Here is a 17,063-nt window from a genome sequence, read left to right on the forward strand (position 1 = left end):
TGATTCCACATATCATCCCATTTCCCGCTATCGCCTTTACGAATACACGCATAATACTCTTTCGACCTTCCATAAATTTAAGAAAGATTATATGAGCAGAATGCTTATTTCTTCCTTCAAAAAAGTTTTATAGCACCTTGATCACAAAATTCCCGACATACATATATTCAGAAAATTAAAAATACAATTGTATTCCTCAAGAGTGATATTATCGTCTTGATTTATGCCAGCGTTTGATCCAGCTCTGGAAACATTTCTGGAACTCAATTTTCGGTATAGCTATCAGAGCCGTCTTCGATATCTATTACTTTATTTCGACTTAAAATGATATCCCCATAGTGGTTTTTCGACTGTTGAATGGCAATTGTTTTGTTCTGTGTCAAAAATGCTACGAATAATGATAGCACTGTGTGACGGTGTGTTAGCATCGTGGAAAGTCCACGAGTTGTTTTCCCACAAATCCTTTCTTTTTTTGCGAATTGCTTCACGCAATCTCACAACGCAATATTAATTCTGGTTTTTTGGTCTAGCTTGAGTCGAAGCTCTCCACTCACTCGTCTGAGGTCTGGATTGCGTACTCATAAACTCACGTCTGGTCTCCAATAATGATGCGTTTGATAAATGTTGGGTCGGATTCAGCCAGAAAATCATGTCTTTGGCGATATCATACCTATTTCCGATGGTTAGTTTGATGTTATTGATCAACTTTTCTTTCACTTTATTGATGTTTTCATCAGTTTTCGATGCCGATGAACTCACGATCTCTTCATAAACGTTCATGCCACTAGTAAACGCTTATAATACCAATATCGGAACAGTTTTCCAACATTTTAAGGTTTTCGCACCATTGAGTCCATTTATAACAAAAGAGTTTATACAAACTGGTTGCAAATTTAAATCCATTTTTAAAACTTAAAAAAATCGAAAGATTCTACTCAAGACAACGAATCTTAATCACAGATTTGGCAACATTACAAAAAAAAAAAAACTCAAATCAGTTGCTTTAGAGCGTCACCTGGCGGTTTTTTCGGGAACATTTTGACCAGATTAATTTTTTTTTTTTGTTATTAATGTTAAAATTAAAAAATGCTCATGTCTTTGCTTCGATCAAATCCGAAATTTTATGTGTACGATAAGCATCGAAGTCACAAATTTCAATTGAAGTGAATACTAACCGAGTTTTGTTGAACCCTCACTTCGCAAAACATACAAACACAGAACGTTGATATATAGAGAAGTCTTATGAGCTACGAGTCACGGTATATAGAAGCTAGAGGTGGCGTCTTCCGAAAACCGCTAAGTTATTTTTCGCAATGGAATAATACAATACATTATGAACACACGCTTATATAAATGCATAATTAATAATACCTAACAAACATTTTATTAGAATTATGTCTACAAACCTGTTTCTTTGCCGGCATCCATTTTATTTAGTTTTTATTTTGACGTTTTTCTTAACACTCGTAAAAATAATGATCTATTACATAGGGTTGTCAAAAAGTATGGTTAATATCTAAGATTATTTTATAATATTAGATTTTGGGAGAGAAATTTTGTATGGAAAATCTCGCTTTTTAATTGCGGATTGGGAGTTAAGCACGAAAAAGTAGATCATCTATTTGTATGTAAATGTATTAAGGCAGATCCAGAACGGAATTGGGCAAACGTTCATTCAATCACAACCGCAGTGTTGCATGATTTGTGAAAGTATCACGTTCGATATAAAATTCTGGTAACATTATCAAAAGCTCACGTTCGAATTGTCAAAAATTCGGCAAATGTTGCGCGCGAATACAAATAAATCGGCATCAAGAATTTTTTGTTTGCCGAACATCAGAAAAGTATCAGTTGAGCAATTCAACAGTGTTGCAAATTATCATAAGTGCAGCAGTATTGCCGTTTTTATTGCGTGCCTCGAACAAACCCTTTCTTTTGAGTGAATAGTTACATACGTTAGTGCTGGTTTACTGCTGATGGTCGGCAACTTCAACTAAGTGTTAACATCCAGTTAAAGTTCATGTTTGATGCTGAAAACAGTGAAGCCCGTAAACGCAATTCCGACTCAGCTGTTTGATCAAACTAATGAGAACCCCATGTAAATGAAAAGTTCCTTCCTTCCGTATCGTAGTACCGTAGATTTTATTTCACGATTATTAAAAAAATTCCGTAATTCCGACCCAGCTGATTGCTTTCACCACAGAGTGCTGCCAACCAGTACATTTCGAAATCATTTACAAAATAAAGTTAGAAAAATTATAATTTTTGTTAAAATAGCTTAAAAATACTGTTGAATAATGTTAATTATAGATAAATGAACTATTTGCATTTGTTGGTTTTTGGCTTTGGTTTATTAAACAATGAAAAATTGTAACGGATAACGCGGATGTGTGAAAAAGTGTGTAAGCAAAAATATCAATGGCAACATTGTGTCGATACAAGCAGCTGCATATACTTATATATTCATAAATTTGTGTACAAACATATTAAACACGGAAATGGCGCCGAGCGACGAGCATCTTGTATCGCTAGTACAAGACAAAAAGGAACTCTACGACAAGAGCAACCCTCTATATAAGTTCCAGGGAAGGGAAACGTTGATATGGGAACAGATCGGAAAGGAGCTGCGCACAAGTGGTGAGTGGGAGCTATATTTACTAGTATTTCAAATTTCATAACAAAGTTATTTTAAAGGTGAGGTATGCAGACGGAGGTGGTTAGCTCTTCGCGATTGGTATGGCAGAGAAGCCAGAAAATCAGAAGCACCATCAGGCAGTGGAGCAGAATACCAGAGGCCGTGGTATCTGCTTGAAAGCATGTCATTTTTAAGGCCGCATGTTATTCCTCGACCGTAAGTATAGTTGGAATATTTTTATAAAGCGTTAACTAATAATGTTTTTTTAAAGAATTGGATTTGATAACCACTTGTGCCCCAATTCCTATTTAATGGCCGAACTTTATACCTTCTGCACTTTTTTTGGTCCTTGTATTTTTTATATAAAATATATAGTTGAAATAAATTAAGAAATAAGTCGCAAATTTCGATGTCTTCTTTATCCATTTTGTCACCGATGTATTTTGTAAATATTGTTTGTATGTATGTAACCAACTAAAACAGCTGTTATCTACGGGAAATAGTTTTGTGCACGGTAAGGGATTGCGGTAAGGAAATTCCGTGCGGGCTTCACTGTTTTCAGCATGAGACTGCCACAATTGCGCCGTAATTCAGCCATCCCTAAACACCAATTTTGAATGATTCGCTGGAGGGCTTTGTCGATATCTCGTCAATAATTTTAGTAATGCTGGCTTCCAATGCCTCAATCGAGACTGATTTATCTACAAAGCATTTAGACGTTACATACCCCACAAATAAAAGTCCAAAGGTGTGATATCACACGATCTTGGTGGTCAATTCACTGGTCCGAGACGAGAGTTGAATTGCTCACCGTAACGCCGACGATGTAAATCCATTGTTTCACGGACTGTATGGCAGGTAGCACCGCCTCTATTGGAAAAAGTACCTCCAATCTGATCACCCTTTACATACTCAAAAGTTTTCACGTATGAATGTAAATTTCTAATTAGGAAAAAGATTCAATAAGTGGTGAATCTCGATGACATTAAAAAGACTTCATTATGAACAGCAAGACTTTACAAAACAACACAAGTGGGAATTGGTTCTCAAGTGTTTAACGTATAAATTAAACATTTTTAGATTATTTTTGAGTTTGTGTTTAGAAATTAGTTCGAAGCTTGCACATTGTTCCAATATGTTTTACTTTTATTAGATGATTTCATATTTACAACTTTCTACATAACATAAACTTATTCATGTTCAGTTGAACTCATCACATATATATATAATTGGCGCGTACACCCTTTTTAGATGTTTGGCCGAGCTTCTCCTCCTATTTGTGGTGTGCGTCTTGATGTTGTTCCAAAAATGGAGGGAACTACAGTTTCAAGCCGACTCCGAGCGACAGATATTTTTTATGAGGAGTTTTTTTTCACATTCATATCACATCACATTCACATAAAAGGCCTACATAACGCCAACGTGTGGTCGACGCCAAAAGCCACTTTTATTACTTTACCATTTACTGCCGTTTTAAACGGAAAAAACTGATCTTTTTTATGACCTAAACCCAAATGGCCGAATCGATTCTTACCCCACATAAAAAGATCACCATCGGAGTTTATTGCTCCCATATGAAAAACTCCACATCCAATTGAAACTATGTGAGTTTTATCGCTAAAATCATTGCGCCCGAACAACGGTAGAAGTAAGTACTGGGGTTTTGATGTTTGTTCAACGAAGGGACCAAACCCGAGTATGCCGTAACCCCAAGTATAAAGTAATCCCTCTTCATTCAATGCCATGCAAAATGATCCTCCTGCTGCTATATCTTTTACCTTACCAACGCCTTTCGTCAACGTCAGAGCACGCGGTGAATTGACTTGAGTCTCGGCATTTTCATTATCATCTAGTTGGCCATATTCAGAATTACCCCAGCCGAACACGTCTCCCTTGTCGTTTATAGCCAAAACACAGTCGGACGCGCAGGCCAACTTCACTATACACTCACCGCCTATGTCACCATTGACTACTGTGATTTCGCCACTTGTCTCGAAGTTCCCCTTTCCGGTTTGCCCATCCGCGCCCCATCCGCAAGTGTATACACGACCCAATCGAGTCAGGAACATTGTGTGATCTTGTCCACATTCCACAGCAACAATCTTATCATCTGTTCCACAAATATCTTTTTCAGGTATCCGATGTATAAGCGCGCTACCGCGGTAGTCTTCATTTTCGATAACCGCCCGTCCGCACTGGCCATATGAATTGTTACCCATAGTAAAAACGGTGCCATTATGGGCTACTACAACCAAATGTGCACGACCAGCAGACATACAGCGCACCTGCATATCTTCATCATTTTCATGTTCGAGCCGTGGCAGGTTTATAGCTGTAGGGTAAATTAAAACATCCAATTTTTTCGGATCTTTAGCATTGCCTTTCACCTGAAATCCCAACTGCGAATCAGTATTTAAGCCAGTGCCGAAAAGAGTTTGCCCATCTGAACGTTGCACAGCGAAAGCAGAAAATCCATATCCGGCCACAATATCAGTAACATCTGTGTTAACCGAGAACTGCATTCTAGTTGGATGATGTACCATTTCTGTGTAGCGCTCCTTGGCCTTTTTAATGTTGGTTTGTAGACCCAACGCTCCAGTCTCTTGAAATCCCCAAGCATAAACACGACGCTGTTTGGGATCCGATACCTTATTCGTATAAGCTAAAGTAGATAATAATAAATATTTATTTGGCATCAGTAAATAACAAATCAGCTCACTCAAAATCTTTGATTTATCCTGTGTTAATACAATGCGTTTCGCTTTTGCAGTATATTTGCGATTTGGTAGCCAACCAATTTTTACAAAATTCTGCAACATTTTCAGCACCGATTCCAGTAATATTTATAATTTTCTGGATATACTACAAAATTGGAATTACATATTATGAGTGATACCATCATTCATAGGTAGTTGCGAACCAGATGATTTCTAATGCAGCAAACAGTCACCGACGTAAACGCAGTCCCCTGGCAGCTGTTACGATCAAACTAATGAGAACCCCATGTAAATGAAATGTTACTTAATTCCGTATCGTAGATTTTATCGCAAGATTTTTGAAAATTCCCAGTACCTTGTTAGCTGATTGCTCTCTCCCCACACAGAGTTGCCAATCAGTACATTTCGAAATAATTTACAAAATAAACTTAGAAAAATTAAATTTTTATTAAAATAACTTAAAAACAATGTTGAATAACGTTAATTATAGATAAATAAACTATGTATTTGCATTTGTTGGTTTTTGGCTTTGGTCTATTAAACAATGAAAAATTGTAACTGATAACGCGGATGTGTGAAAACGTGTTTAAGCAAAAATATCAATGGCAACATTGTGTAGATACAACCAAACCCATACACACACAAACCGATGTATTGTGTAAATATGTAACTAAAAAAACGCAGTTGTTCTCTACGGGATGAGTTTTGCTCAATTTTGTGTTCTCTACGGGCGGCGGTAAGGGACTACGATACGTCGGTCATTGTGCACACTATTATTGTGAAATAGATTTTATTCATTTTCACCGAGATTCGAAACCACGTTCTCTCTGAATTCCGAATGGTAGTCACGCACCAACTAATTTGGCTGCGGCGGCCGCCTTTTACATTTACATTCGTTTAATATAGTGATACCACGACACATATATGTGTTAAAATAATACACATACATACATATGTAAAAAATAATGTGTAATCGGTTGTAGCCAAGGCGAATCTATTAAAGGTGGTGTTGGTAAATCAGCTGAGTTGTTTTTTTCTTTCGCCGTGTCCATGTGACTGTCAGAATTAACCAATGTGTTTTCTAGTTTCTCAATACTTTGCTTTGACCATCAAACGTATGGAACAGTGTTATTGGTCTAGTTCCACCACCTTTAATGAAGGCAAGCGACTCTTCGTTCGCATTAGTTTTAATCTCACAAATCACAATATTACCAAGCCATTCACTGAATTTTCAAACATGTAATTTCTCCTACTTTTGTTCGTTGCTTTTGTATTGGGAAGGTAGCTGACTTTACTCTGAAAGTAATTGTTATTCAATGGCGCCAGCTCCAGTACTCAATTGGCCTTGCTATTCTAATAATGCAAATCTAATGATAGAATACAAGTTGCGCCTTCCGAATTCGCTGTGTCGTCAGAAACCATGAATAAACAAACAAAAGGTAGGGGAGTTACTTGTTTGTAAAGAGGAAGAGTAGGCGGAAGCAATAGAAACTACCAAATACAAGAAATTATACATACACTCTTGCCTCGACGCCGTTCGCATAAATACGTAGAAAAACTGCATTTGGAGGGGTCGTTAACTAGTACAGATATATAGATGTCGTTAACCCGCTTGCAAATTTAGCTTTTCGAGTGTTAATTTCGCTTTCCTTCTCGTTAACGACAGATTTTGAAATTAGTCAGATTAACGCAGCGGCAAATTCAGCGAAAGACACACTGCGGTATACATGCATAAAAATTAGTGCTAATTCTATGCATGCGTGTTTGTACATACAAGTATGTCCGCACAATAGGTAACGGTCAATGCAGAGTTCTTATTTCATTGTTCCTTGTTCGAAATCAAATACATAGGATATACAATATTTAAACAGGGGTTCCCAACATTCCCGCCTCCGTGAATCAACCCGATTCACCACCATCAACGTCCAAAACTGCCAATTTGGAGACGGCGCGGCGCTTTAACCCACTCGAAGTGCGTACGTCAGCTCGTCTGACCTCACCATCCGCTCCTACATACAAGCGTTCCACCTTGCCTCTACACCAGTACCGACGAGGTATATTGGAGTCGCATATGAAGACGAGTTCATCTATCTGCAGAGGTTTTGTTCTTTGGCTCCACTTAACCCGGCGTGTCAATGTCGGAAGGTATTCCGCTATCCATCGTTTCCGAAAATGGTCCCTTAGTTGTCGAGCAAGACGCCACTGTTGTCGAAGAAAGCATGTATTTTCCAGAACTTCGCTGGTAATCGGAGTTGGCGGTGTGTTGGCTTCACCCAGAAGGAAGTCATTTGGAGCCAGCGGCTGCTCCTGGTTGACATAGATGGGCAAGAGCGTCAACAGCCGTGAATTCACAATATTTTCCGCCTCGATTAAAAGCAGTTGAGCGGGGGCTCCTGTGGCGACGTTGTAGTACTCTCTTCACGCACTGCATCAATCGTTCCCAAGCGTCCCCCTCTGCCGGGTTGAAAGGCGAGTTAAAGATCCACTCTGCGCCCCTTTGCGACAGCTCACTCTGAAGGCGATTGCCATCGAAGACTTCACTGAAGCGCTTTGCTTCCATAACAGCACCGACGAAGTTCTTCCCATTATCGCACCTCACACGTACGGGAACGCTGCGACGATTTATAAAGTTGCGCAATACGATTATACATGAGTCAGTGCTGAGGTCATGAGCCTACTCCAAATGCACAGCCCTGACTGTCAAGCACGTAAATAACGCCACCCATCGTTTTTCGTTGGCGCAGCGAACAGTTACTGTTATCGGTCCAAAGTAATCAAGGCCCGTATAGCTGAATGGCCTGGCATAAGGAGTTAGTCTATCAGTCGGAAGAGGGCCCATAAACGACGAGCGGCATATGGCGCAATTGGCGACTATGCTGCGCAGCAGAATCCTGTGGCGTGGTACCCAATAAAGGCGACGATGTTCACTGCGAAGCCACTGGAGCACTGTTTTGGAGTCACTCCAAATGACGCAGTCATCGATGTACAAGGAGTGGTTCTCTCGGAGGCAGCTCATCAAACGCGTTCCCAATACGGCTGCCTGATCCTCCAATCGAGGGACCGTCAATGACGTCATCGGCGCGCATTTAGTTTTGCTATTTGATGCATATTCCCGTCACCACTAAGCGCTTCTGTCACTCTTAAAAAGTTTGACGCGAAATTGTAAAGACCGAAACCGGCCATTTTATGTATTGCTCGAACTTGTTTTGTTATGTCAGCTGCTTCTTCCTCTGTGTCAAAGCTATCGACATAGTCATCGACCTAATGGTAGTCCAGTATCGATTCCATGGCTCGGGTAGCAGCACTGACTTTGTTGCAATACTCTAACGCTTTGATCGTCTTCACATAATTGGCGGCGCAAGGCGAGCCTGACGACAGGCTTGTCAAAATCGCGAAAAATAAAGTAACTGTTTTGGAAGACGCCACCTTCAATATTCAATTCGCCTTGTGTAGATACGTATTGGAGTGTTCGAGTTGCAATAATTGTAGATTTCTTACTTTTTATGAAAAAGCAACTCTCTGTCTTATAATTATTGTAACAATGCCAATGTTACGCTTTCTGTCAGTAAAATGTTGACAGTGTAATGGTCATCAGTAGATAATCAAGGGCAGTAAAGAATTTTTGACTGCGAAGTGGAATTGGAGTGGGGAAATAAGTTTTCTTTTAATAAATACTACTTTGAAGTTTAATATTGCTTATTTATTGCCCTTAGCGCAAATTAAGTTAAATCGAAACGAATTCATTGATTAATATTTCCATATTTTCAAACAACACGTTCGACGAGAAATAACTTCTGCAATATTACGATACGTAATCAACTGATTATCAACAATAGGCCGGCAAAAAAGTCACTTGTAATTGTGAACTACGCAACGAGTTAAAATTATGGCGTTAACATTTCCTATGGTATTATCTATTATTTCCTAAATGCGTCTAAAACGAAGGCTCAGGGCTCAAAAAACATTTTCCACTAGTCTATAATATTTATTATCCGTATTTGAAACGCCTTTGTTGCTGATTTTACAGAGCTTTGCGAGATCGTTGTAACAATAAGACATTTAACGAAATATTTACAAGCTCATATGAACTTTTCAAACGACTTACTTTCTTTCACGTTAGTTCCTTTGAATGCAAATTAGTATTCTCCACCATTCCTGAGGAATTCAGCAATCACCTCGATATAAAATTTTTTTTTATATTTCAATTATGAAAATATTTAATGTTTGTCATTTGTTTTAACTCTGACCATTTAAATTTGCTAAGAAAGATAATTTTCTTTGTAGTAAGGGAATCACGGCTATTCATTTAACTGATCAAGTTTTGTCCTTCAATCAGTTGTCGTGTCAAAAATTATTTGAAGTGACATCTATGATGTAGGTTGTGTTCAGTTGATAAAATTGAGAAAAATTGGATATAGTCTTCTAAGAAAATTTAAGCGCAAGTTGATGATCAATTTGAAAAATTGTGAGCGGGTTGGATAATTGATTTCTGAATGGAAACATACAACAATTCTAGATTGGTACTCAGCGCCATCTAGGTCTTCATGTAATGATTACATGAGAGAATTAAAAATTGGTCAGGCAGCACTGCTAAATTATAGAAATTTTTTTGTTCAGATACCCTGGTCATGCCATAGACAGATGGCGATGAAAAGATTTGGTCGAGCAAATTTGTGTCGGTGTAAAATCGTGAGCTATTGAAAAATTCAAGATATTTGATAAATATCTAAAATAGAGTGAAATTATCAACGCTTATTTCTTAAGAAAATTCTTTCTGTGAAATAAATGAGTGAATATAATCAATATTCTATATAGAATCACTTCCGAGATGGAGCGATGTCGCTAAGTGAAAAATTAGTGGGCAAATAAAAATATATAGCAGAAATAAATCAATACAAATTATACAAAATTTGAAATTTATTGCAAATAAAGTACAGATGTGTTAAAAAAGGGAGGAGTTAAATTTTTTACATAAAACCGGTAAAAGTGAATTCGTTGAGTTTTTCACTCGGTGAAAAAAATATTTGGCAGAATTAACGAGCGCCGCCCTCAAGTAGTGTACCAAGTACCGGCCGCCTGATATTTGAAGCGATTACTTTCGTTTTACACTTCGAATTTTTAGTGGAACAATTGCTACAAAAATATACATAAATAATTGGAATAACGATAATCATTTTGGCATATCGGCATGTTGCAGTAGCATTAAAAGTTGGAACTGTGCGATTGCTTTTCCATAAAATCTGAAAATTGTCTCCGGTAGGTACATACAAAAATTCATTCTACTTTGCTCCTCTTTTCATACTCACACACATATATTCGCGTGCAATATGCCTGTTCCCTCCTGTTCCCAAATATATGCCTGTCTATACCTTGCATTCGGTTTGTTAGTACTCAACATTGTGGAGGATAATGTATAAACGCTATTACCACCATCAGAAGCTCTTTCCTGGCAAAACAATCTCACTTGTTAGTGGATCTATACACTGCACACTACATTTACATATATATGATATAGCTACAAGCTCAATTCAAACTCACCAATTCCATACATGAAATAGTCAAAATTTCGTCATAATAACTGCATATGTTTGCTTTTTCCTTTACATTTTTCCGAGAATGTAGGTGGGTGGATTGCGGCTGGGGTGGAAAGCAGTTGAATTACATTCGGCTTTACAAACATGAATTTTCTCATGATTGGTGTGTCGGGCAAGGACGAGAGTTAATAAACTCACCATACACATCCACATAATAGGCGTAACCCTACTCCCTCAATTTTTGTGCTATTTAAAAAATCTACTTATAATTAAATGTGCAACCGTATATTTTTGAAATTTAAGCTAAAACTCAAATATTATTATATTTTATTTAATATAGGTTTTTGAGTTCGATAAACCAAAACTATTTAGTTTAAAATTCCTTATTACAGTTTTCATCCCTTAAGGTCGTTCTCTCTTTAACTCTCTGAGAGCATTATATTCCAGACATTTGTTCTGCTGAACCAATTCATATTCACCTTCTTTATATTATATTCTCCCACTTTTTCTCGAAAAGTTACAATACGCTCTTTATAATAAATACATTTTCAAAACTTTAGTTCACATAAGATTGAAATTGGGAAATTTATCAAAAAAGCATTTCACGTGATTGTCTTAACTGTATAACGTTATGATAACAAAATGCTACACGCACTATATCTTCTTCTTGGAAAGTTTAGGTCAGTCCAAATAATTTTCTTTAATTTTCCATATGTGTATTACATACCATACATATGCCCGAACTGGTCACTATTTTGCGAGTTTAAGGACTCCTCTAAATGCAGCTTGATGCTATTCTAGCACATACTTTATTTATATGTTTTTGTAAAGTTTAAATATACATTTGTATGTATTTATGTATATAGATGTATCTGTATTTTAAATCAAATTGGCATTGCTTAACGAATGCCTACATATTGAACATACTAATTTTTGTGTGCAGTTGAAATTGCAGAGTCTGCAGAACTCATACATACATGCATACATAGAAGATATGTTTATCAAATTAACAAAAACGAAAACTGTAAAAAATCGCATAGGAAAATGACACTTACGACAAAACTTGTGCATGCTCACACCACAATGAAGGTGGTGGCAAATGTTAAATCACTTGTCCTACGTTTCATTTACGCTAACGAATATACCTTTGTCGCATTTTCGGAGACGGGGGTTCTATACGTAATTATTGCAATTTTATTGTAATACAGTAGTGTTTCCAAAACCAGTTTCCACCCCATTTCTTGACCATTTCATATATCACTTGCGCTTTCTTTAAATTAAAGTTACCCCCGATTACAATACTTTTATTCAATACCAACTTTGCATTCGTTTCGTAGGAATACTAGTTTTATGTGTTCATTTCTCTTGCCTTCTATATTAGTAGGTTAGGCTATTTCAATGGATTGCATAAAACAAGCAATTACCAGCATCCTTACGTTGGACATTATTTGCTATATTCATCGGTGCCTTTTTTACTTAGATTGCTCAATGAATAAAATGCACATCAGGAAGCCTTTTAACCACTTTCATTAGCATTGGTGAGTTCAATTTTTTGCTTACGGCGAAAGTAGTTTACTTTCTTACTGGTCATTTTTTGAGAGCGTTTTTTAAATGACTACTTGTAAGTCCAGCTGGCAGGTAAATTTGTTTAGATGATATGTTACGTTCGTGCTCACAAAATAACAGATTGCTATCCACGGGGATCATTCAACACTAAGATAATGGTACGAGTAAGATTGACGAGATAGTCCACTCTATGAACCGTGATGGTATCAAGATAGCTGCGGCCTAAGAGACAAAACCCCCGGATCACCAGGGACGGCTACAACGTGCACAGAAAGGATCGTGGAGCGTTAATAGTCCACCATACAGTGCAGTATCATCTTATCGATGAAGGCATCGACCGCAGGGACAGCACCTTAGAATGTCAAGGGGTAGCTGTCCGGTCAGGCGATGCCGAGCTCGAAATGTATAATATTTACATACCCCCTATCACCTGCTGCCCACCAGGATATCACCCTGATATTGGTGCGCTCATCAGGGGTGAAAACCGATTGGTAGTAGGTGACTTTAATGCGCATCACGATCTTTGGCATTCTAGCCTGCCAAATGATCGTAGGGGACAGCTATTGGCAGAGCAGATAGACGACTCGACATTCAGCACTGTAAACGACGACGCCCCCACCAGGGTAGTGGGCAATTGCTGCAGCTCGCCCGGCATCACAATTGCTAGCGCAGGTCTGATAAATAGCATAACCTGGCGACCTATGCTATCGCTTGCATCAGTTCACTTGCCCTTTATCATCTCGATCGAGAAACCAGGCTACTTTGTTTCTGCGGATCACCGGTCATACATAAACTTCAACAAAGCTGATTGGACCAGATTCGTGGAATTTACTGAATACATAATCGCCGCTCTCCCCATTCCCACCGATGTGCGCGCAGGCGAAAGCGCCTTCCGCAAGGCGGACACAGCTGCCGCTGCTCGTTCATACCCGCTGGAAGGATCCGGGACATACGTCCCAATTTCCCAGCTGAAGCAGCTGTTATGGCGAACGAGCTTGATCGCCTACGCCAGGCCGATCCAGGGTATCCTCGGATAAAGGATCTCAATTCCGAGATACGGCAACTGGTAACTCAACATAAGCGGAACAAATGGGACGAGTATTTGAAGACCTGTAACTTCACCTCTGGTGTGAGCAAGCTCTGGTCCACCGTAAGGTCCCTGTCGAACCCGATGAAGCACAATGACAAGTAGGATATTACCTTCAACTGTCGCACAGTGCGGCCGATTCCCAAAAAGCTGGCCAAAAGTAAAAAAAAAGTTTCTAGATAGAGTTTTTTTGTCTTTGGGTTGGCTACAGTAATGCCTTGAGTAGTGAAAACCGTTCATAGCAACGTCCTGTACCCTAAGTATCCTCTTTATTTTCAGTCGCAACGTGGCCTTCGTTTGAGCATCGTATTACTGTCGATGAATAGTGAAAGTTGTACACATTTGAAAGATTTTGTAATGGAGTAAATTGAACAAAACCAAATGGAATCATCTTCGGAAGGTTAGTAAAATACGAGAAATCTTTAGTACATATCAATACCTCGACACAAAATTTTTAGCTGCAGCAATACGTGGATACATTTTTTGCATTTTTTTTATAAAATTTGAGTTTTCAAACTGTATAGTAATACAACGCCGTCATATGCTGCTTTGAAACCTATTAAAGGTTACTCAAAAAAGTAATGGTTACTGAATAAAACAAGATTCAGCTGCTACCACTTGCTAATCAGCGACCCCGAAAACATATAAATTTACATGCATCTTGATTATGTTCTTGAATATACGCTATTTCACGTGAGGGGGTTGCCAATAGGGGTGGAAGGGGGTGGATTTTCAAAATTTTAAGATCAAATTCGTAATCAGCGACCCTGAAAACATAAATTAACATGCATCTTGATTATGTTCTAGAATATACGCTATTTCACGTGAGGGGGTGGCCAATAGGGGTGGAAGGGGGTGGATTTTCAAAATTTTAAGATCAAATTCGTAATCAGCGACCCCGACAACCCCCGAGTAAGAAATTTCGAATCAATTACTTAATTTTTTGAGTTTTGGCCAGCTTTTCGGGAATCGGCCGCACTGTGTGTCGTTACTCGTCGGATCCGAAGAGATGCGCGTGCTATTTTAGCCGGTAATTTATTCTGCATCCTCCGGCAGACAGATCCAAACGTAGTACCACCAGACGACTGCACAAACTGACATACAACAGTGCGCCACTTGCTTTCTCCAGGCATGAGGTTCAGGGGGCCATCAAATACATGAAACCATCCAAAGCCATTGGCCCTGACGGACTAAACATGCTGATGTTGAAAAAGCTGAGTCCATTGGGAGGAGAATATCTCACCAAGGTCTTCAACTTGTCTATGGCCACTCACATCATTCCTGATAAGTAGAAAATAGGGAGAGTGGTCGCACTACTGAAGCCTGGGAAAGCCGCCAACCATAGGGACTCTTATCGCCCGATAACTCTCCTTTCCCCAGTAGTGAAGACACTTGAGGTCCTTCTGCTCCCACTCTTTACGAAACACCTGACCCCAGCCTCACACCAGCGTGGCTTCCGAAGAGTGCATAGCACCACCACGGCACTCACCGTAATTAATACCCAGGTAAACCGCGGCCTCAACCAAAACCGCCCCTGCGAGAGGACTGTCCTAGAATTTACAACTCTCCCCCACTAAATCCACTGCAACCCTTTTTACCACCTGGACAAAGAAGGTCAAGCTACAACTCAAGGGGAAAGTCGATGATACACAAATTCTGACGGTTAACCACCCCAAAATATTGGGAGTCACCTTTGACAGCTTGCTCTCCTTCTCAGCGCCTACAACCGCTATTGCAACTAAAGTACAGAATCGCAACAAGGTTCTCAAGCCGCTCACCGGCAGCACTTGGGGCAAAGACAAGGAAATGTCGACTTTTAAAGCAATAGACCGACCGTTTCTAAACTATGCTGCGCCTGTCTGGTTGCCTGGAACCAGTGATTCGCAGTGGACGAAGCTTCAGACCTGCCAAAACACTGCATTAAGGACCGCGACAGGATGTCTTCTGATGTCACCTATACAACATCTACATGATGAGGCCCTAATGCTGCCTATTAGCATAACAAATTGCGCAGTAAGCAATTTCTGCTAGGGTGTTACCGCAGGCCTCACCCATGCAAACACCTGCTCGAGCCGGAGCCACCTCCCAGGCACATCAGGAGGCATCTCCTCAACTACGCGGACGAGATCTCAGACAAAACCAACAGACAGCTACTGGATCAGACAGTGTACAGAGAGGCCATAAACGACATTCATCGGGAGATTCTCACCACCTTTTTAAGCTCCCGACCCCCGAATGCCGTTATCGGAGTCCAACCACCACCAATCGCAGACGAAGAGCTCCAACTTCTCCGAGAGTCCCGCGTAACTTTGGCACAATTATATACTGGATATTGTAGCAGGTTAAACTCCTACTTATCCAGAATCGACCCCGACATACTAAACATATGTCCAGGATGTGAAGGCACCCCGCACGACACTAACCACCTTTTCACATGCCCCATCCTCCATCAAACCCAATGATCTAACACCCCTCTCCCTCTGGACGCAACTCGTCGCAACAGCTAGTTTCCTGGGCCTACCGTTAGATAAGCTAGACGAAGACGACCGGTGATTACGCTACACTGACAGGGCAAAGGTACTGCTACAACAACAACACGGATTTACATTCGGCCACTGTTACAACAATAGCAACGTAAAATAGTCAAAAGAAAACTTTATAAGGAAACGATGAAGATTTAGGTATGTGAGGAATGCTGCTGGGGTGGCAGTCCAAACCGCCTTCGTTCCAGTAATGTAGAATCGATTGCCGTCTATAAATTAGCTTGGAAGTTTGGGGATGATATGCCTAAGCAGCCAGTAGTTTATTATATGTACATACAATTATAATAAAAAGTATATTTTAAAATTGTATACATGCGTGCATAGTTACAAGTGTAATTACGAATTAGTCAATTTAATCAATAAATCTGGTCTCCTATCCTAATTCCTAGTTAATAGTAAGTTAGCTGAATAGAATAAGTTTGAGAGAAAATAGAAATATTGCTTTAAATTCAAAATATCGTTCTGATTCATGAAGTAATATTTAAAGCTGATGTAAGATGTCTTTTTTTCACCCCAGTCTCTGACTAGCTCTCGCTCTGAACATATGTGTTTTTTTTTCGGTACTCTCTTGATTTTCCAACACGACATTCGCGCACGTGTTTCCTAAACAAATCGCGTTACTGAATCTTTTTTTTGTTGTTTTTCTTTTTCTTTGAAGTTTTTGAAAAAAAAGTGAATTCAGTGAAATAAGTGCTTCTATTATGGCCACAGGGCCACCAAATCTCGGGAATAACAGGTTTGCCTCGCTACCCTTGGTCTGCCTTCCTAAAAGAAAAAACCATCGAACACTCCACTTAATTTCCCGTAATTGCCCCATTCAAGAAAAGATAACTTTAAATTTATTACAATTGGTGCCACCGCTACAAACAAGCCCATTTCTAGATATTCTTCCTTCGCCGTACATAAAGCTCTAGAAGCCATCAGCAAAGAAATAATCTCAATTTCCGAAATACGTGCTGGCAATCTCCTTTTACTTATGAA

At 39.3% G+C, this 17,063-nt stretch overlaps 3 protein-coding genes across 4 annotated transcripts in view; 2 read left to right on the forward strand and 1 right to left on the reverse strand.

The window, feature by feature from the left end:
* Positions 1-2,498: 2,498 nt before the first annotated feature.
* LOC128864737 (transcription factor Adf-1-like) lies at positions 2,499-3,028 on the forward strand. The gene is made up of 3 exons (XM_054104490.1): positions 2,499-2,637; positions 2,695-2,851; positions 2,907-3,028. The coding sequence occupies exons 1-3, from the start codon at positions 2,499-2,501 to the stop codon at positions 3,022-3,024; spliced, it is 414 nt and encodes a 137-aa protein (XP_053960465.1). The 3' UTR covers positions 3,025-3,028.
* Positions 3,029-3,758: 730 nt separating this feature from the next.
* LOC128862747 (RCC1-like G exchanging factor-like protein) lies at positions 3,759-5,557 on the reverse strand. The gene is made up of 2 exons (XM_054101453.1): positions 5,355-5,557; positions 3,759-5,297 (listed from the first exon to the last, which is right to left on the reverse strand). The coding sequence occupies exons 1-2, from the start codon at positions 5,452-5,454 to the stop codon at positions 4,030-4,032; spliced, it is 1,368 nt and encodes a 455-aa protein (XP_053957428.1). The 5' UTR covers positions 5,455-5,557; the 3' UTR covers positions 3,759-4,029.
* Positions 5,558-9,968: 4,411 nt separating this feature from the next.
* The window catches only part of LOC128865335 (cytoplasmic protein NCK1), a 47,137-nt gene continuing 40,042 nt past the window's right edge, over positions 9,969-17,063 (forward strand). For both annotated transcript variants that reach the window (XM_054105545.1, XM_054105546.1), the window contains exon 1: positions 9,969-10,608. The gene's annotated coding sequence lies outside the window, so the exon portion shown is untranslated. The remainder of the gene's footprint in view (positions 10,609-17,063) is intronic.

This window comes from Anastrepha ludens, chromosome 5, assembly GCF_028408465.1.
Source record: "Anastrepha ludens isolate Willacy chromosome 5, idAnaLude1.1, whole genome shotgun sequence".
NCBI classification, from domain to species: Eukaryota; Metazoa; Arthropoda; class Insecta; order Diptera; family Tephritidae; genus Anastrepha; species Anastrepha ludens.